The sequence below is a fragment of the Camellia sinensis genome, chromosome 12 (assembly GCF_055761805.1).
Source record: "Camellia sinensis isolate YWXY chromosome 12, ASM5576180v1, whole genome shotgun sequence".
NCBI classification, from domain to species: Eukaryota; Viridiplantae; Streptophyta; class Magnoliopsida; order Ericales; family Theaceae; genus Camellia; species Camellia sinensis.
Genome location: NC_138972.1, coordinates 24,648,469 through 24,669,885, shown reverse-complemented (window position 1 = coordinate 24,669,885; position 21,417 = coordinate 24,648,469). Strand labels below are relative to the sequence as shown.

At 38.0% G+C, this 21,417-nt stretch overlaps 1 protein-coding gene across 1 annotated transcript; it reads left to right on the top strand.

The window, feature by feature from the left end:
* Positions 1-13,514: 13,514 nt before the first annotated feature.
* Positions 13,515-15,730, top strand: LOC145803446 (uncharacterized). The gene is made up of 4 exons (XM_082896715.1): positions 13,515-14,529; positions 15,301-15,386; positions 15,489-15,539; positions 15,677-15,730. The coding sequence occupies exons 1-4, from the start codon at positions 13,515-13,517 to the stop codon at positions 15,728-15,730; spliced, it is 1,206 nt and encodes a 401-aa protein (XP_082752841.1).
* Positions 15,731-21,417: the final 5,687 nt, after the last annotated feature.

Below are 21,417 nucleotides of genomic sequence, written 5' to 3'. Positions count from 1 at the left end.
AGTGGCCTAAGCAAATTAGCTTCCGGAACAAAATCGAGAAGGATGGTGAGAGTTGGAGAGAAACATTCTTCTTGAGAGGTAGAATAGAAACTTAGAGAAAAGAAAGAGTAATAGAAAGGAAATCAAAGAAAATTCAAATTCATCATTTTGGACTTGGGAATTGAACACTTACGCGATTTAGTATACCTTAAAAGTACCCTCCCAAAAAAAAAAAAAAACCACTAAATGATTTGATTAAGTTTTAAACTAATATCGTTACTCAAAAAATTCTCTTTCCTAGAGGCTAAGCGAGGTTAGTCTGAGTTAAACTTGACCACTTAAGCAAAGGAAACAATTAGTGCCTAAATAGAGAATGATGGAGAAAGTTTGTGTGGAACATTCTTCTTGAGAGCTAAAAGAGGAAGTTAGAGAAAAGAAAGATAAACAGGAAGAAAATGAAAGGGAATTCAAATTCATCCTTTTGTACTTGACAACTGAACACTTAGGTCATTTTGAAAACCTTAAATGAGGTGCTTAAGTTAAAAAACTAGCGTTAAGCTGCAATTACTCAGAATTTTTTTTGGTAGAGGCTATGCAACGTTAGTTTGAGTTAAACTTGCCCACTTAAGCTAACGAAACAATTAGGGCCTAAGCTAATTAGTTCTCGAACAAAATAGAGAAGGACGGAGAAGGACAGAGAAAGTTACAGAGAAACATTCTTCTTGAGAAGTAGAAGAGAAAGTCATACAAAAGAAAGAGAAATAGGAAGAAAATCAAAGAGAATTCAAATTCAACCTTTTAGACTTGAGAACTGAACACTTATGTGACTTAGAAAACCTTAAATGAGGTGCCTACGTTAAACTAATGTCGGTAAGATACAATTACGCAGAAAATTCTATTTCTTGGAGGAGGCAAGGTTAGTTTGAGTTAAACTTGGCCACTCAAGCTAATGAAACCATTAGTGGCCTAAGCTAATTAGTTCCTAGAACAAAATACAGAAGGATGGAGAAGGACATAGAAGGTTAGAGAGAAACATTCTTCTTGAGACCTAGAAGAGAAAGTTAGAGAATAGAAAGAGAAGTAGGAAGAAAATCGAAGGGAATTAAAATTCATCTTTTTGGAGTTGAGAATTGAACACTTAGGTACTTTAGAAAACCTTAAATTAGTTTATTAAGCAAAACTAATATCGTTAAACTAATATTACTTAGAAAATTCTATTTCTTAGAGGCTAAGTAAGGTTAATTTGAGTTAAACTAGGCAACTTATGCTAATGAAAACAATTGGTTGCCTAAGGAAATTAGTTCCTAGAACAAAATAGAGTAGGACAGAAAATGTTAGACAGAAACATTCTTCTTGAGAGCGAGAAGAGAAAGTTAGAGAAAAGAAAGAGAAATAGGAAGAAAATCATAGGGCAATCAAATTCACCATTTTGGACTTGAGAATTGAACACTCAGGTGATTTAGAGAACCTTAAATGAGGTGGTTGCGTTAAACTAATATCGCTATGCAATAATTACTCTGAAAATTCTCTTTCTTAGAGGCTAAGCAAAGCTAGCTTCAGTTAAACCTGGCCACTTGAGCAAATGAAACAATTAGTGGCCTAAGCTAATTAGTTCCCAGAACAGAAAAGATAAAAATGGAGAAGGACAGAGAAAGTTATAGAGAAACATTCTTCTTGAGAGCTGGAAGAGAAAGTTAGAGAATAGAAAGAGAAATAGGAAGAAAATCAAAGGGAATTCAAATTCATCTTTTCGGACTTGAGAATTGAACACTTAGATGATTTAGAAAACCTTAAATGAGGTGATTAAGCTAAACTAATATCAATGAAGTAATATTACTCAGGAAATTCTATCTCTAAGAGGTTAAGCAAGGTTCATTTGAGTTAAACTAGGCAACTTCAGCTAATGAGATAATTAGTGGCCTGAGTTAATTAGTTCCCAGAACAAGGTAGAGAAGGATAGAGAAGGACGAAGAAAGTTAGATAGAAGCTTTCTTCTTGAAAGCTAGATGAGAAAGTTGGAGGAAAGAAAGAGAAATAGGAAGAAAATTAAAGCAATTTCAAATTCATCCATTTGGACGTGACTTTTGAAAACATAGGTGATTAACAAAACCTTAAATTAGGTGCTTAAATTAAACAAATATCGTTATGCTACAATTACTCAAAAAATTCTCATTCTTAGAGGCTAAGCAAGGTTAGTTTGAGTTAAACATGGCCACTTTAACTAATAAAACAATTAATGGCCTAGGCTAATTATTTCCTATAACTAAATAGAGAAGGACGGAGAAAGTTAGAGAGAAACATTGTTCCTGAGAGCTAGAAGAGAAAGTTTGAGAAAGAGGAAGAAGATCAGAGAGAATTCAAGTTCAACCTTTTAGACTTGAGAATTGAACAATTAGGTGATTTAGAAAAAGCTTAAATGAGGTGCCTAAGTTAAACTCATATCGTTAAGCCATAATTACTTTGAAAATTTCCTTTCTTAGAGGCTAAGCAAGGTTAGTTTGAGTTAAATTTGGCCACTTAAGCTGATGAAATAATTAGTGGCCAAAGGTAATTAGTTCCTAGAACAACATAGGGATGGAGAAGGGCAGAGAAAGAGAGAAACATTCTTCTTGAGAGCTACAAAAGAAAGTTAGAGAAAAGAGAGAGAAATAGGAAGAAAACCCAATGGGATTCAAATTCCTCATTTTAGATTTGAGTATTGAAGACTTAGGTCATTTAGAAAAACCTTACGTGGGGTGTTTAAGTTAAACTAATATTGTTAAGCTACAATTACTCAGAAAATTCTTTTTCTTAGAGGCTAAGCATGGTTAGTTTGAGTTAAACTTGGCCAATTAAGCTAATGAAACAATTGGCGGTCTAGGCAATTTAGTTCCTAGAACAAAATGCAGAAGTATGGAGAAAGTTAGAGAAACATTCTTCTTGACAAAGCATAGTGCCAAAATTAGAGCTTTCTTTTGGTCTGGTACTAATCTTTTTTTTTTTTTTTGGGTGAATAAGAAATAAATAAAACCAGAAAATTTACACAAATACAAGGGGCATACCCCAGGCCCTACCACTACTTACAAGAAGAAACCAACACAAAGAAAAAAAACCAGCAGCCACTAAACGCATTAATCCAAAGGCTTGTTCACCAAGTGACCGAACATAATAGATATTATGTTCAAGACCCATATCTCAAACAGGTATGGGACTTGCACAAAAATCATATTAGTTCCAAGAAAGCACAAATCTGGAATTCCCAAGAACTAGCGTGAGGGTACACAAAACCAACCTAGTTCTTAATCCTAATTACATCCAAGAAAAAGTACCAGATACAAACCAAAAGGAGAAAAACTAAACAAACAAACTTGGTAACCAACAATCAGAAAGAGAATATATACATCCAAATACAAAAACTACTTGTAAACCCACTAATCACGGCTCCAATTCCTGCCATAGGTGAGAAGCTGCACCAAACCGAATTGCAGCCACCTCCACACCACCAATACCTACATATGAACCTGTTCAAGAACCATATCCCAGCACAGATAGGGGTCTTGCACCGAAACAGTACCATCCCAAGGTTGCACCGAATTGAGCTGAAGATAAAACCCATCGCGAGAATCCACAGAACCTGCCCAGATCTAGGCCCAAACACAGGCTGAAAGTACACAACAGCCCAAAATGAAAAGGGACAGTTATATGATAGCCAAAAATTACAGACAAAAAGAATATACAATCCGAATAAAAACAACCAAAGAGCCCACTGTAATGTCTTGACAAGGCGCAGTTTGCTGCCATCACCAAAGAACATTTCTTAGCAGCATACATCTACCGAGAAGGGCGCCAATTGCAACCACCTCTACACCATCCGACAAGGATCACCAGAACCTGTATAATGCGAAGCAATAGGTGCCTGCCAAGCCAACATATATAATCATAAAGCAGAAGAAAAATCATACACAATATATGGGGCCTCTCATCACTCAACCCACATCTAAGAATGACACTCCATACATTATGATATCTCACATCACTCGGCCCTCTTCTCACCAACTCACTCATCATCACCACTAAAACAATAACGAGAAGAGCTTCCTTACCCTGCATATTAAAATTAAAGCATATAATAGAGATTAGAAAATATACTTTGCACAATCTCCCATCACTCGACCCACAATTTAAGAAGTGAATATCCTTTCTCACACCACTTGGCCCACAATGAGCATCGCCTGAACTTGCATTAGTGTATAGATTCATCAACAGAATTGTGGCAGAACTCCAAAGAACCATCCTACAAAAGAACACCCACATTAGAAACTAACTATATATGCTCCCCATCACTCAACCCTCGATATGGTAGGTCTCACCACACTCAAATGCCCCCGAGCCATGCCAGTGGAGGGCTCCTTCATGATAGTAGATGATAGATGCCATTGTTGCAAGTACCAGCTATCACCTGCAGAGATAGTTATATTATGCATAAACATCATCCTACCACGAACCATTTGCATGACCATTCGGATCTTAAAAAAGATAGTGCCAAAATTGCTTGGGATAAGGTTTGCAGCCCTAAAAATGAGTGTGGCCTTGGCTTTAAATCTTTAGACATTTGGAATAGGGCTGCCATTGCTAAGCATATTCGGTTCCTGTTTTCTGGAGGTGAGAAATCTATGTGGTGCCAATGGGTGGAATCCTACTTACTTAAAGAAAAGAGTTTCTGGAAAGTCAGGGTCTCTAATGACCCTTCCTTCTTGGGTCTGGAGGAAGATTTTATCTCTTAGGGATGTTGCGTCTCCTCTTATCCTGCATAAGATTGGTAGAGGTAACTCTACTTTTTTATGGCATGATAATTGGCATCCCCTTGGTCCCCTTTGGCATAAGTATGGTGATAGAATCTTGTATGATTCCCGTCTCAACAGTGAGGCTAAAGTCAGTCAGATTGTTGATAGGAATTCCTGGAAATGGCCTATTCCTAATTCTTCAAAAATAGGAAGATTTGATCTCATCTACCCCCAATAGCTGCACCCCTAACTCTTCTAGGAATGACCAACCTTTTTGGCAATTAAGCTTTGATGGTGATTTTTCCGTTAACTCAGCCTGGAATAACTAGAGGAGCAAATTTGATGTTGTGGCCTGGCACACTCTTCTTTGGGGTCCTCATATGATTCCTATGGTCAGTTTTATTGTTTGGATGGGTATTCATGAAAGATTAAATACTGTGGATCATTTGCAATTGTTTGGCTTGTCCTCTAATCCAAGCTTCCCTTTCTGTCAATACCATGCTGAGAGCCATTCCCATTTATTCTTTAACTGCATCTTTGCTTCTAGAATTGGGAAGCTCTTAAAGCTAATTGCAATCTGAATTGGGCCTAATCTCCAATGGCCTCATGTTTTAACTTTTGTCACCAAAGAGACCAAGGGAAAATCATTGCGTTCTATAATCCTTAAGCTTACTTTACTTTGCTCTATTTACCAAATTTGGCTTGAAAGGAGTAACAGAATCTTTAATAAGGAACACAAACCTGAAGAGGTGGTTACTAACTCAATTGTTCATATGATTAGAGGTAGACTTCTATCTATCACCAATTTGCTTAGATCTACGGGGGATAGCTGGTACATTGCTCAGTGGAATCTTCCCAACACAATCTTAAAGCCCCAATCTCCAGGAATGGGAGGGTTGCTGAGTCGTGTGAGTTCACCATAAGAGGGTTGAGTGAAGGAGAGCAATTCAGAGTGTTTATCTAACTGTTTTTTAATTTGTGCTGTGGCAAGTGGAGCTAAATAGAGTGCCTAACTTGAGGGTTGACTGTCGTGAGAAAATATTCAAAGATTGACTGGTGAGAGAATAGGGTGTGAAATGAACTTCTTATGTTAGAGCTAATCAATATCTTAGCCTGCAAATACAAATGTACAATATATTGTGTGTTTTCTTTGCAAGCTAAAGTGTGTTTTCAATTACAAAATGGGGTGTAATATTTGCATTTTCATTCTCTGGTGGCAGATTCTCTTGAATAACAACCAATTGGCCTTCATTTGGGATGGTGGCTATCAATAGTTTATCTTCATGGAAGAATCTGCTGAGCTGGACAACATTCACTGGTTGTTGTGTACATTGGTTCCGATGGTCTATGCTGGGATAGGAGTTTTGGAGACACAAACACCAGGCTGCATGCTGCGCCAGTCTACGCGGAAAATACTCAAATGGAAAATTCTTTGTCTTCCATTTTTGCATTGTAATAGTTCTTTTTTCTTTGGCATGTGTACAGTCTAAAACTGGCTGGTGTTTTGTTTCCCTATCCCTGCGGGTTGTGTTGTGAATTTTATTTTTTAACTTTATTTTTACCTTTTGGTTGGGGCTACATGCACGTGCTTCTATGGAAAATTACACAGATAAGTTTGTTTTGGTGTTATAGAAGCTGGATTGTGCAGTCAAACCTACTACTGTGGAAGAATAGTTCAAGTGCCATCATTTTGTTGTCAAGGGCATGTTTTTCCCTGGAACACAATGCATCTGATTGTACTCGTGCTAGGCTGCTGCTGGTTGGTTTATTCTCTTGTTCATTCTCCCTATCTCTAGTTATATATGGATAGTGAGAAGGTTGTAAGGCCCTAGTTTTTTTGTTTGGTTTTAAGTTTTCTGGCTCTCTTTAGCTTTAGTGAGTTTGTAGGTTTGTTTTGTTTTTATTTTGTTTGGTGGCCTTGTTTAGCTATGGTAGGCCTGGGGCGTTCCCCTTGAAGTCGTGTAAATTTTCTTATTTTATTTGTGCCTTATTCACTGCCCCCCTCCCAAAAAAAAAAAACAAAAGAAAAAGAGAAGAGAAAGTTAGAGAAAAGAAAGAAAATTAGGATGAAAATCACAGGGATTTCAAATTCATCCTTTTGGACTTGAGAATTGAACGCTTTGCTGATTTAGAAAAACTTAGATGAGGTACTTAAGTTAAACTAATATCGTTATGCTATAATTACTCAGAAAATTCTCTTTCTTAGAGGCAAAGCAAGGTTAGTTTGAGTTAAACTTGGCCACAAAAGCTAATGAAACAATTAATGGCCAAAGCTATTTAGTTCCTAGAACAGAATAGAGAAGGAAGGAGAACGACAGAGAAAGTCAGAGAGGAACATTCCTTCTTGAGATCTAGAAGAGAAAGTTTGAAAAAAAGAAAGAGAACTAGGAAGAAAATGAAAAGGAATTCAAGTTCATCATTTTGGATTTGAGAATTGAACGCTTTTATTCACCGAAAAAAAATTGAACGCTTAGGTGATTTAGATACCTTAAATGAGGTGCTTAAGTTGAACAAATTTCCTTAAGCTACAATGACTCATAAAATTCGCTTTCTTAGAGGCTAAGCTAGGTTACTTTGAGTTAAAGTTGGCCACTTAGGCAAATGAAACAATTAGCGGTCTAGGCAATTTTGTTCCTAGAACAAAATAGAGAATGATGGAAAAGGACTGAGAAAGGTAGAGAGAAACATCCTTCATCAAAGGAAGAATAGAAAGTTAAAGAAAAGAAAAAATAATAGGAAAGAAAATCAAAGAGAATTCAAATTCATCCCTTTGGACTTAAGAATTGAACACTTAGTTGATTTAGAAAACCTTAAATGAGGTGCTTAAGTTTAACTAATATCCTTATGCTACAATTACTTAGAAACTTCTATTTCTTAGAGGCTATGCAAGGTTAGTTCGAATTAAACCTGTCCACATAAGCAACTGAAACAATTAGCGGCCTAAACCAATTGGTTCATTGAACAAAACCGTTGATGGAGAAGGACATAGAAAGGTAGAGAGAAACAATCGTCTTCAGAGGTAGAAGAGAAAGTTAGAGAAAAGAGACAGTAATAGGAAATAAAGCAATGAGAATTCAAGCTCATCGTTTTGGACTTGTGAATTGAACGCTTAAGTGAATTAGAAAACCTTAAATGAGGTGCTTATGTTAAACTAATATAGTTAAGTTACAATTACTCAGAAAATTCTCTTTCTTAGAGTCTAAGCAAGGTCAGTTTGAGTTAAACTTGGTTGCTTAAGCTAATAAAACAATTAGTGGCCTAAGCTAATTAGCTTCTGGAACAAAATAGAGAAGGATGGAGAAAGTTCGAGAGAAACATTCTTCTTGAGAGGTAGAATAGAAAGTTAGATAAAAGAAAGAGTAATACGAAGGAAATCAAAGAGAATTCAAATTCATCATTTTGGACTTGGGAATTGAACACTTAGGCGATTTAGAATACCTTAAAAGTACCCTCCCAAAAAAAAAAAAAACCATTAAATGAGTTGATTAAGTTTTAAACTAATATCGTTACTCAAAAAATTCTCTTTCTTAGAGGTTAAGCAAGGTTTGTCTGAGTTAAACTTGACCACTTAAGCTAAGGAAACAATTAGTGGCTAAGCTAATTAGTGCCTAAATAGAGAAGGAGGGAGAAAGTTTGTGAGGAACATTGTTCTTAAGAGCTAAAAGAGGAAGTTAGAGAAAAGAAAGAGAAATCAGAAGAAAATGAAGGGGAATTCAAATTCATCCTTTTATACTTGACAACTGAACACTTAGGTCGTTTTGAAAACCTTAACGAGGTGCTTAAGTTAAACAACTAGCGTTAGGCTACAATTACTCAGAATTTTTTTTGTTAGAGGCTAAGCAACGTTAGTTTGAGTTAAACTTGCCCACTTAAGCTAACAAAACAATTAGGGCCTAAGCTAATTAGTTCTCGAACAAAATAGAGAAGGAGGGAGAAGGACGGAGAAAGTTACAGAGAAACATTATTCTTGAGAGGTAGAAGAGAAAGTCATACAAAAGAAAGAGAAATAGGAAGAAAATCAAAGAGAATTCAAATTCATCCTTTTAGACTTGAGAATTGAACACTTATGTGACTTAGAAAACCTTAAATGAGGTGCCTACGTTAAACTAATGTCGGTAAGATACAATTACACAGAAAATTCTATTTCTTGGAGGAGGCAAGGTTAGTTTGAGTTAAACTTGGCCACTCAAGCTAATGAAACCATTAGTGGCCGAAGCTAATTAGTTCCTAGTACAAAATAGAGAAGGATGGAGAAGGACAAAGATGGTTAGAGAGAAACATTCTTCTTGAGAGCTAGAAGAGAAAGTTAGAGAATAGAAAGAGAAGTAGGAAGAAAATCAAAGGGAATTAGAATTCATCTTTTTCGATTTCAGAATTGAGCACGTAGGTAATTTAGAAAACCTTAAATGAGATGATTAAGCAAAACTAACATCGTTAAACTAATATTACTTAGAAAATTTTGTTTCTTAGATGCTAAGTAAGGTTAATTTGAGTTAAACTAGGCAACTTAAGCTAATGAAAACAATTGGTGGCCTAAGGAAATTAGCTCCTAGAACAAAATAGAGTAGGACAGAGAAAGTTAGACAGAAACATTCTTCTTGAAAAATGGTTCCCATGCAGAGTCATGGGTTAGAGAGAGAAGCTCTGACATCTCTCTAGAAAACTCTTGTTTTCTAGGGTTCAATATCTCATTGATTGCTGATGTCTGGAGTTAATGTTTCCTTGGGTAAATTTAATGCGAGTGTTAATGCTTTGATTGGTTCTGTGGTTACACCACTGAACGAGAGTTTTCGTTTGGGAGGTTCAGAGTTAGATATACGGGGTAATACTATTGAAACACAAGTTTTGTAAGCAACAAGTTTAAGGTTCTGAGCGAGAAATCGATGGACGCGATTGTTTCGTTGACGGTGAGTGAGGTTCGTGTTGGTGCTAGGGTTGAAAGTCCAAACAGAGGTGATCAAGGCGTCGAAACCCTAGATCCACGGGTGGAATTCCAAGAAATGGCCGATCGTATATTTCGATTGAAAGCTTCTTCAATCAATACCATGGAATCGCAGTTAGGGGGCTCATCTGTATCAACACCTCCACTGGAGATGGAGTTGGGTTCGGAAGGAAGGGTTTCATCTCTGAATCCCTTGGATCGGAGGGAGGGTCTTATCGTTATCACGGAGGTTATCAGATCTGACCAAGTGCGGTTATTGGAGCCTATCGTTGAGGAAGAGGGTCCAAGCTTTGCAAACCCAGTGTTGGAGGCTAGGAGAGATAGTGGTTTCCAGACCCCAACTGGGCAGACTTCGAACCCTGGTTCGTCAGAAATAGTTGAGGAAGATGGAAATAGGTTCCAATATCTTCCGGATAGTCTGGATGTTACAAGGAATAGAGGCGAAGGTATGAACCAATCTCTGCCTAGTGATCTCAACTTTGTGGATGATAGTCACCATGGAGGACGGGGTAGGAGGGGTACCAGCTATCGTGGGACTAGAGGAGGTCGAGGTGCTGCTGGTGGTAATCGAGCCACGGGGGGTGTTGGATCTGATCTTCCACAACCCAGATCGTGGGCAAATGTTGCTGCTGCATCAACACACTCCAACATTAAACTAAGGTATATCCCACCTACCTCTGTTGATGATGGTGTTGTAGTTAATATGCCTCTTAGATCAAATCCTTTGGAGAAGTGGGACTCTTGCCTTGTTGGGTATTTCATTGACAAGGGGGTTAGGTATAATTATCTGCGAAACAGTGCTTTTGGGTTGTGGAAGAATAAAGGTTTAAAGGAAGTTCTTACAAACGGGGATGGGTTCATGTTTTTCATCTTTGAATCCCTGCAATGTTGTACAGAGGTGCTCGAAGAAGGGCCATGGTATATTGGGGGTTATCTATTAATCCTGAAGCAGTGGAAAAGGATGATGAAGCTAGCAAAGGAGAAGTCCACGAAGATTCTGGTTTGGGTAAAGTTTTTTAATGTCCCTGTGGAATACTGGGATCCTGATGGTCGTAGCAGGATAGCTAGTGCCATAGGTACTCCTCTCTTTATGGACCAGCTTACAGCAAGAGGGACTAGGGTGGCTTTTGCGAGAATTTGCATTGAAATAGAGGCAACTTCTAATCTGCCTAGGTATTTCCAGATCAGGTGTGAGGAGGAAGCAGTTCTTATTCGTGTTGAATAACAGGGTTTGCCTTCTATCTGCAAGCATTGTCAGATCTTCAGGCATGAAACAGAGAAGTGTGTATCTAAACAGGTGGCCCATCTTATTTCTCTACAGAAGTAGACTGAGGAAGTTAGTTTTGAGTAGGAGGAGGGTTGGACTACAGTTAATGCCAAGGAGAAAAGGAAGATGGGTGAACCTGACCCTATTCCTATACCTTTAGCTCCTAATGTGCCACCATATCCTATTCCTTTAGTTTCTATTCAGCCAGCTCCAGAAGGTGGTAGTCTAGGGAATGAAGTCCCACTAACCCTAGTGGTGGAAAGTTCTACCTCTGAGGAGGAATCAAGCCAATCAGTGGAAGTTGTTGGGTCAGAATCCAATGATGTGCACTTGTTTAAGGACAGTGTGTTGGAACTTACAAAGCAAATTTTTCCAAATGCGGCTGAGTACTTGGAGACTATAACAGCTAATGTCTCGTCAGCAAGAGATAAAACTCAGGTTGCAGTTCAAGGTAACAAGACACCTCCAGTGCATAAGGGTAAGTCCTCTGGCAAAGGTAGCAGCAGCTAGAGGAAAAAGAAAAAGTAACCTTTTTGGTTGGTTGTGGGTACCATGTTTTTGTGTAAGTTTCCAATGACTTTTAAAATTTCTTCTTGGAATGTTAGGGGGTTGAATGTACCTTCTAAATAAAAAGAAATTAAAAATCTTGTGCTGAATGAAAATATTTCTGTCATTGGTGTTTGGGAGACCAAAATCAAACATTGTAATGAAATAAAGGTTTTTAAGAATTGTTTTGGTAATTGGTCCTTTTTGTCTAACTCACAACCAACTGAAACGGGTAGGGTGTGGGTGTGCTGGGATAATGAGGTGTGTAATATTAATTTGGTTTTGATGTCCAACCAGCATATTTTTTGTGAAATCCAAGTTTTGGCCACAATTGAATGTTTCTTTGCTACGTTTGTGTATGCGGAAAATAAACACTCTTTGAGGAAAATATTTTTTGAAGAAATGTCTCAGATATCCCAGTCTAAGTCCAATTTCCTGTGCTCTTTCCTAGGGGATTTTAATGCTATCCGTCACCCTCAGGAAAAAGTAGGGGCCTCTTTGTCTTGGTCTAATGATAATGAGGAATTCAACTGTTATATCAATTCTTCAGAGTTGACGGATCTTTCTTATGGGGGTTGTCAGTTTACTTGGGCTAATAAGAGAGGGGTTGGGGCTTATATTGCTACTAAGATCGATAGAGTGCTTGTTAATGATTCCTGGTTAGCTAAGTTCCCTGAGTCTTCTGCTTCTTTTCTTCCTTCTGGTATCTCTGACCACTCTCTTGTAGTGGTGAATGTCAGTGGTACGTTGTCTTCCTTTAAGAAGCCTTTCAAATACTTTGACTTTTGGGCTAGTCACCCAGATTTCCTGTCTATTGTGAATGCTTCTTGGGTCCAGTACGTGAGAGGGGTTCCTATGTTTAGGGTGTGTCAGAAATTCAAAAATCTTAAGCTTGCTCTTAAACTGCTGAACAAGAAAGATTTTAGTGATATTTCTGTTAGAGTTCGGATCTCGAAGGCCAGTTTGGATTCAGTTCAAGTTAAACTTGATAAAGATCCCTTGAATGGTGCCCTTCAGACTCAGGAGAGGGAGGAGTATAAGAAGTATTATGACCTTAGCAAAGTGGAGGAGAGCCTTGCTCTTCAAAAGTCTAGAATCCAATGGCTTGGGCTAGGAGACAGTAACAGTGGCTTCTTCTTTAGATCTATGAGGAATAGCATTAACAGAGGGAAAATTCTTAGTGTTGACATGGGGGATGGCACTTGTTCTTCCGATAGCAGTGATATTCATAATACCTTTGTCCAGATTTATACCAACCTGTTTGGTTCCCCTTTTGTGGATCATTATAATGGCCTTGATCGGATAAAGGCTTTGGTTAAAACCAAAGTTTCTTTATCTCAATCGGTTATGCTTTCTAGGCCTGTGTCTGATGATGAGATTAAGGAGGTCTTTTGGTCTCTTAAGGCTAATAAGGCTTCGGGCCCTGATGGTTATTCTGCGGGTTTTTTCAAGAGCTCTTGGGGTATTGTGGGCAAGGAGGTAACTCTAGCTATTCGATCCTTTTTTGAAACTAGGAAACTCCTTTATGACATTAACAATACGATCATTGCTCTTATTCCTAAGATCCCTAATCCTTCTAAGGTTGGGGACTATAGACCCATCTCGTGCTGTAATACCATCTATAAGTGCATTGCGAAAATCATTGTTAATAGGGTTAATCTTGTTCTTCCAGACCTTATTGATCCTGTGTAGTCTACCTTTGTCCAAGTTAGAAAAATTTCTAATAATATCTTCTTGTCCCAAGAAATCATGAGAGGGTACCATAGGAGCTCTAACTCTCATAGATGTGCCTTGAAAGTGGACATTATGAAAGCTTATGACAATGTTAGATGGGAGTTTATTCTTGATATTTTTTCTGCTATGGACTTTCCTCCTTTGATGATTTCTTGGATTTAAGGCCTGTATGATCAGCCCCTCTTTCTCCATTTGTATTAATGGTAGCCTCCATGGGTACTTTAAAGGGGCTAGAGGGCTTAGACAAGGGGACCCTATGTCCCCTTACTTGTTTGTTCTGGCTATGGAAGTCCTTGCTAGAATTCTTGCTGAGAAAGCTAGCAGTCCTTTGTTTCATTTCCATTGGAGATGTGAGAAAACCAAGATTGTTAACCTTTGTTTTGCCGATGATCTAATGATCTTTAGTAAAGGTGATCCTGTTACTGTGAATCTCATTATGCAAGGTTTGGAGGAGTTTAGGACTCTGTTGGGTCTCACTCCTAGTCCTAGCAAAAGTAATATCTACTTCTCTGGTTGTAGTAGTGAGCTTAGAGATGATATTCTTAGGATTGCTAAGTTTACTGTTGGTACTTTTCCGGTGAAATACTTGAGTGTTCCTTTGATCACCACGAAGCTTAAGGCTACTGATTGTCAAATCCTAGTTGATAGGATTACTAAGAAAGTCAAAAGTTGGACTAACAAGCTTCTATCTTATGCGGGTAGAGCTCAACTTATTCAGACCATTCTTTTTTCTATGCAAGTATATTGGTCTTCTCTTTGTATCCTTCCTAAAAAGGTTATTAGAGAGATTGAATGTATCTTGAGATCCTTTCTTTGGTCTGGGGTGGAGTTGAAGAAGCATAGTGCTAAAATCGCGTGGAAGGAGATTTGTAAGCCTAAGAGTGAGGGGGGTTTAGGCTTCAAAGATTTGGGTGTTTGGAACAAGGCGGCTATAGCTAAGCATGTTTGGTTCCTCTTTTCTGGGGGGGAGGGTTTGATGTGGTGCCAATGGGTTAAGTCTTATTTACTCAAAGGCAGGAGTTTTTGGTATGTTAAGATTCCTAGTGACCCCTCTTGGGTCTGGAGGAAAATTCTGTCTCTTAGGAAGATTATCTACCCTCTTATCAACTTTACGATTGGTAATGGGGAGAGAGTTTTTTTGTGGTTTGACAATTGGCATCCCCTTGGTTCCCTCTGGGATAGATTTGGGTGTAGGATTCTTTATGATACAGGTCTTCCTTGTGATACCAAAGTTAGTTCCATTGTCTCTAATTCTGCTTGGAATTGGCCAATTGCTAATTCTTGGGAAATCAGGGAATGTATATCATCCACTCCTCCTACTTTTAGGCCGAGTAACAAGACTCAGGATAGACCTTATTGGAAGCTTAACTCTGATGGGCTCTTTTCTATTCATTCTGCTTAGGATTGTTTGAGGGATAAGGGTCCTAAAGTCCCTTGGGCTAATTTGTTTTGGGGGTCTCCTTACATTCCTAGGGTTAGCTTTGTAGTTTGGCTGGCTATTCATGAGAGGTTAAATACAAGGGACAGATTGCAAATGTTTGGCCTCGTTTCTCATCCTATCTGCTCTCTCGTTCAAGTCCTTGAGGAGAGCCATTCACATCTGTTTTTTAGGTGTACTTATTCCTCCAGGATATGGGCTAACATTCAGGCTAAGTGTAATGCTTCTTGGCCGCAATTGTTATGGCCTAATATTGTTGTCTTTGCTACTAAGGCTACTAAAGGTAAAACTCTGCATTCTGTTACAATGAAATTATCCTTTATGTGCACTGTTTATCATATTTGGCTTGAGAGGAATAGGAGCATTTTTAGTAAGGTTAATATACCTGAAGAGGTTGTCACTAACATGGTCATACAAATGGTTTGAGGTAGGGTGATGTCTATGCATAATATATCAATCTCTGCAGATGATGGTGGGTATCTCAATCAATGGCAGCTTCCTTCTACTATCATAAAGGCGCCCTCGGCCAGCATGGCTAGGGGGAGTTTGAGTGTGGCGAGGACTACCATATTGAGGGTTGAGTGATGGGGAGCATATACTGTGGGTTTCTAACGTGGGTGTTCTTTTGCAGGTTGGCCCTTTGGAGGTTTGCACAATTTGATGATGAATCTATACATTAAAGCAAATGCGGGCAATGTTCTTTGTGGCCCGAGTGGCGTGAGAAAGGAAATTCTTCTCTTAAATTGTGGATCGACTGATGGGAGATTGTATAAAGTTCTTTTTCTAATCTCTATTATGTACTACAATTTTTATGTGCAGGGTAAGGAAGCTCTTTTCTGTACTATTCCAGTGGTGATGAGGAGTGAGCTGGTGAGAAGTGGGCCTAGTGATGTGAGATACTATAATGTGTGGAGTGCCATTTTTAGATATGGGTCGAGTGATGTGAGGTCTCATATATTGTGTATAATTTTTCTCCTCCTTTATGATTTCATATATTACCTTGGCAGGTTCCCAGTAATTCGTATTGTTCATGTTCTTGTGATCCTTGTAGGTTGGTGTAGAAGGGGCTTCATATTGCGCCCCTCTTGGCAGATGCTTTATGATTGGAATTGCTCTTTGGCGATGGCAGCATATTGCGCCTTGCTAAGACATCTCAGTGGTCTCATAGTTTTTTTTTTCAATTCAGGTTGTACATAAATCCTTTTTGTTTGTTTGTACTTACTGGTCATTGTATAACTGCCCACTTTATTTGGATTGTTGACTATTTTGGTAAGTGCTTGGGCACCAGATCCGGGCAGGGTACTTGGACCTTTGTGGTGGTTTATGTTCTAATCACAGTTCGGTGCTACGTTTTGGACAGCTTGTTCGTGTGCAAGGCCACTATCTGTGTTAGGATATGGCTCTTGAAGAAGATTCATATTCGGTTCATGTAAAAATGGTTGTGCTTGTTCTCTAATTAGTGGGGCTTGTTGGATGTTGTTCTTTTCGGGTTTTGGTTGTTGTTGTAGCTTGTGGTTGCCCCTTGTATTCGTGTAAATTGTTTTGTTCTATTTTATTTCTTATTAACCCAAAAAAAAAAAAAAAAAACATTCTTCTTGAGAGCGAGAAGAGAAAGTTAGAGAAAAGAAAGAGAAATAGGAAGAAAATCATAGGGCATTCAAATTCACCATTTTGGACTTGAGAATTGAACACTAGGTGATTCAGAGAACCTTAAATGAGGTGCTTGCGCTAAACTAATATCGTTATGCAACAATTACTCTGAAAATTCTCTTCCTTAGAGGCTAAGCAAAGCTAGCTTCAGTTAAACTTGGCCACTTGAGCAAATGAAACAACTAGTGGCCTAAGCTAATTAGTTCCCAGAACAGAAAACATAAAGATGGAGAAGGACATAGAAAGTAATAGAGAAACATTCTTCTTGAGAGCTGGAAGAGAAAGTAAGAGAATAGAAAGAGAAATAGGAAGAAAATCAAAGGGAATTCAAATTCATCTTTTCGGACTTGAGAATTGAACACTTAGGTGATTAAGCTAAACTAATATCATTACAGTAATATTACTCAGGAAATTCTATCTCTAAGAGGCTAAGCAAGGTTCATTTGAGTTAAACTAGGCAACTTCAGCTAATGAGACAATTAGTGGCCTAAGTTAATTAGTTCCCAGAACAATGTAGAGAAGGATAGAGAAGGACAGAGAAGGACGGAGAAAGTTAGATAGAAGCTTTCTTCTTGAAAGCTAGATGAGAAAGTTGGAGCAAAGAAAGATAAATAGGAAGAAAATTAAAGCGAATTCAAATTCATCCATTTGGACTTGACTTTTGAAAACATAGGTGATTAAGAAAACCTTAAATTAGGTGCTTAAATTAAACAAATATCGTTATGCTACAATTACTCAGACAATTCTCATTCTTAGAGGCTAAGCAAGGTTAGTTTGAGTTAAACATGGCCACTTTAACTAATAAAACAATTAATGGCCTAGGCTAATTATTTTCTATAACTAAATAGAGAAAGACGGAGAAAGTTAGAGAGAAACATTGTTCCTGAGAGCTCGAAGAGAAAGTTAGAGAAAGAGGAAGAAGATCAGAGAGAATTCAAATTCAACCTTTTTGACTTGAGAATTGAACAATTAGGTGATTTAGAAAAAGCTTAAATGAGGTGCCTAAGTTAAACTAATATCGTTAAGCCACAATTACTTTGAAAATTCCATTTCTTAGAGACTAAGCAACGTTAGTTTGAGTTCAACTTAGCCACTTAAGCTAATAAAATAATTAGTGGCCTAAGGTAATTAGTTCCTAGAACAACATAGGGATGGAGAAGGGTGGAGAAAGTTAGAGAGAAATATTCTTCTTAAGAGCTGCAGAAGAAAGTTAGAGCAAAGAGAGAGAAATAGGAAGAAAATCCAATGGGATTCAAATTCCTTATTTTGGATTTGAGTATTGAAGAGTTAGGTCATTTAGGAAAACCTTACGTGGGGTGTTTAAGTTAAACTAATATTGATAAGCTACAATTACTCAGAAAATTCTCTTTCTTAGAGGCTAAGCATGGTTAGTTTGAGTTAAACTTGGCCACTTAAGCTAATGAAACCATTAGCGGTCTAGGCAATTTAGTTCCTAGAACAAAATGGAGAAGTATGGAGAAAGTTAGAGAGAAACATTCTTCTTGACAAAGCATAATGCCAAAATTGGAGCTTTCTTTTGGTCTGGTACTGATCTTAAAAAACATAGTGCCAAAATTGGTTGGGATAAGGTTTGCAGCCCTAAAAATGAGGGTGGCCTTGGCTTTAAATCTTTAGAAATTTGGAATAGGACTGCCATTGCTAACCATATCTGGTTCCTGTTTTCTGGAGGTGAGAAATATATGTGGTGCCAATGGGTGAAATCCTACTTACTTAAAGGCAAGAGTTTTGGGAAAGTCAGGGTCCCTAATGACCCTTCCTTCTTGGGTCTAGAGGAAGATTTTATCTCTTAGGGATGCTATGTCTCCTCTTATCCTGCATAAGATTGGTAGAGGTAACTCTACTTTTTTATGGCATGATAATTGGCATCACTTTGGTCCCTTTGGCATAAGTATGGTGATAGAATCTTGTATGATTCCCGTCTCAACAGTGAGGCTAAAGTCAGTTAGATTGTTGATGGGAATTCCTGGTAGTGGCCTATTCCTAATTCTTCGGAAATAGGAAGATTTGATCTCATCTACCCCCAGTAGCTGCACCCTGAATTCTTCTAGAAACGACCAACCTTTTTGGCAATTAAGCTCCGATGGTGATTTTTCCGTTAACTCAGCCTGGAATCATTGGAGGAGCAAATTTGATGTTGTGGCCTGGCACACTCTTCTTTGGGGACCTCATATGATTCCTAGGGTCAGTTTCATTGTTTGGATGGCTATTCATGAAAGATTAAATACTGGGTATCGTTTGCAATTGTTTGGCTTGTCCGCTAATCCAAGCTTCCCTTTCTGTCAATACCATGTGGAGAGCCATTCCCATTTATTCTTTAACTGCATCTTTGCTTCTAGAATTTGGGAAGCTCTTCAAGCTAATTGCAATGTAAATTGGGCCTAATCTACAATGGCCTCACGTCCTAACCTTTGTCACCAAAGAGACCAAGGGCAAATCATTGCGTTCTATAATCCTTAAGCTTACTTTACTTTGCTCTATTTACCAAATTTGGGTTGAAAGGAATAATAGAATCTTTAATAAGGAACACAAACCTGAAAAGGTGGTTACTAAGTCAATTGTTCATATGATTAGAGGTAGACTTCGATCTATCACCAATTTGCCTAGATCTACGGGCGATAGTCGGTATATTGCTCAGTGGAACCTGCCCAACACAATCTTAAAGCCACAATCTCCAGGAATGGGAGGGCTGCCGAGTGGTGTGAGTTCACCATAAGAGGGTTGAGTGAAGGAGAGCAATTCAGAGTGTTTATCTAACTGTTTTTTACTTTGTGCAGTGGCAAGTGGAGCTACATAGAGTGCCTAACTTGAGGGTTGACTGTCGTGAGAAAATATTCAAAGATTGACTGGTGAGAGAATAGGGTGTGAAATGAACTTCTTATGTTCGAGCTAATCAATATCTTAGCCTGCAAATACAAATGTACAATATATTGTGTGTTTTCTTTGCATGCTAAAGTGTGGTTTCAATTACAAAATGGGGTATAATATTTGCATTTTCATTCTCTGGTGGCAGATTCTCTTGAACAACAACCAATTGGCCTTCATTTGGGATGGTGGCTATCAAAAGTTTATCTTCATGGAAGAATCTGCTGAGCTGGACAACATTCACTGGTTGTTGTGTACATTGGTTCCGATGATCTATGCTGGGATAGGAGTTTTGGAGACACAAAGACCAGGCTGCATGCTGCGCCAGTCTACGTGGAAAATCCTCAAATGGAAAATTCTTTGTCTTCCATTTTTGCATTGTAATAGTTCTTTTTTCTTTGGCATGTGTAAAGTCTAAAACTGGCTGGTGTTTTGTTTCCCTATCCCTGCGGGTTGTGTTGTGAATTTTATTTTTTAACTTTATTTTTACCTTTTGGTTGGGGCTACATGCATGTGCTTCTATGGAAAATTACACAGATAAGTTTGTTTTGGTGTTATAAAAGAAGGATTGTGCAGGCAAACCTGCTATTGTGGAAGAATAGCTCAAGTGCCATCATTTTGCTGTCAAGGGCATGTTTTCCCTGGAACACAATACTTCTGATTGTACTCATGCTAGGCTGTTGCTGGCTGGTTTATTCTCTTGTTCATTCTCCCTATCTCTCGTTGTATATGGATAGTGAGCAGGCTTTAAGGCCCTAGTTTTTTTGTTTTGTTTTAAGTTTTCTGGCTCTCTTTAGCTTTAGTGAGTTTGTAGGTTTATTTTGTTTTTATTTTGTTTGGTGGTCTTGTTTAGCTGTGGTAGGCCTGGGGCGTTCCCCTTGTAGTCATGGAAATTTTCATGTTTTATTTATGCCTTATTCACTCCCCCCCCCCCCCAAAAAAAAAAAAAAACACAGAAGAAAAAGAGAAGAGAAAGTTAGCGAAAAGAAAGAAAATTAGGATGAAAATCACAGGGAATTCAAATTCATCCTTTTGGACTTGAGAATTGAACGCTTTGTGGATTTAGAAAAACTTAGATGAGGTACTTAAGTTAAACTAATATCGTTATGCTATAATTACTCAGAAAATTCTCGTTCTTAGAGGCTAAGCAATGTTAGATTGAGTTAAACTTGGCCACTTAAGCTAATGAAACAATTAACGGCCGAAGCTATTTAGTTCCTAGAACAGAATCGAGAAGGAAGGAGAAGGACGGAGAAAGTCAGAGAGGAACATTCCTTCTTGAGATCTAGAAGAGAAAGTTTGAAAAAAAGAAAGAGAAATGGGAAGAAAATGAAAAGGAATTCAAGTTCATCATTTTGGATTTGAGAATTGAACGCTTATATTCACCCAAAAAAATTGAACGCTTAGGTGATTTAGATACCTTAAATGAGGTGCTTAAGTTGAACTAATTTCCTTAAGCTACATTGACTCATAAAATTCTCTTTCTTAGAGGCTAAGCAAGGTTAGTTTGAGTTAAACTTGGCCGCTTAAGAAAATGAAACAATTAGCGGTCTAGGCAATTTTGTTCCTAGAACAAAATAGAGAATGATGGAGAAGGATTGAGAAATCTAGTGAGAAACATCCTTCATCAGAGGTAGAAGAGAAAGTTAGAGAAAAGTTGGGTTATTGTGTTTTATGTTGTTCTGGCGTGTACCCCTTTTAGGGGTGCAGTGGTAGTTTAAGTTGGTTTCACTTTTTTTTTCTTTGTTGTTGGGGGTGCCTAATTTCGTTGTCCTTATTTTATGACTTACTTACCCAAAAAAAGTTAGAGAAAAGAAAAAATAATAGGAAAGAAAATCAAAGAGAACTCAAATTCATCCCTGTGCACTTAAGAATTGAACACTTAGTTGATTTAGAAAACCTTAAATGAGGTGCTTAAGTTTATCTAATATCCTTATGCTACAATTACTCAGAAACTTCTATTTCTTAGAGGCTATGCAAGGTTAGTTTGAATTCAACTTGGCCACATAAGCAACTAAAACAATTAGCGGCCTAAACCAATTGGTTCTTTGAACAAAACAATTGATGGACAAGGACAGAGAAAGGTAGAGAGAAACATTCGTCTTGAGAGGTAGAAGAGAAAGTTAGAGAAAAGAAACAGTAATAGGAAAGAAAGCAATGAGATTTCAAGCTCATCATTTTGGACTTGTGAATTGAACACTTAAGTGAATTAGAA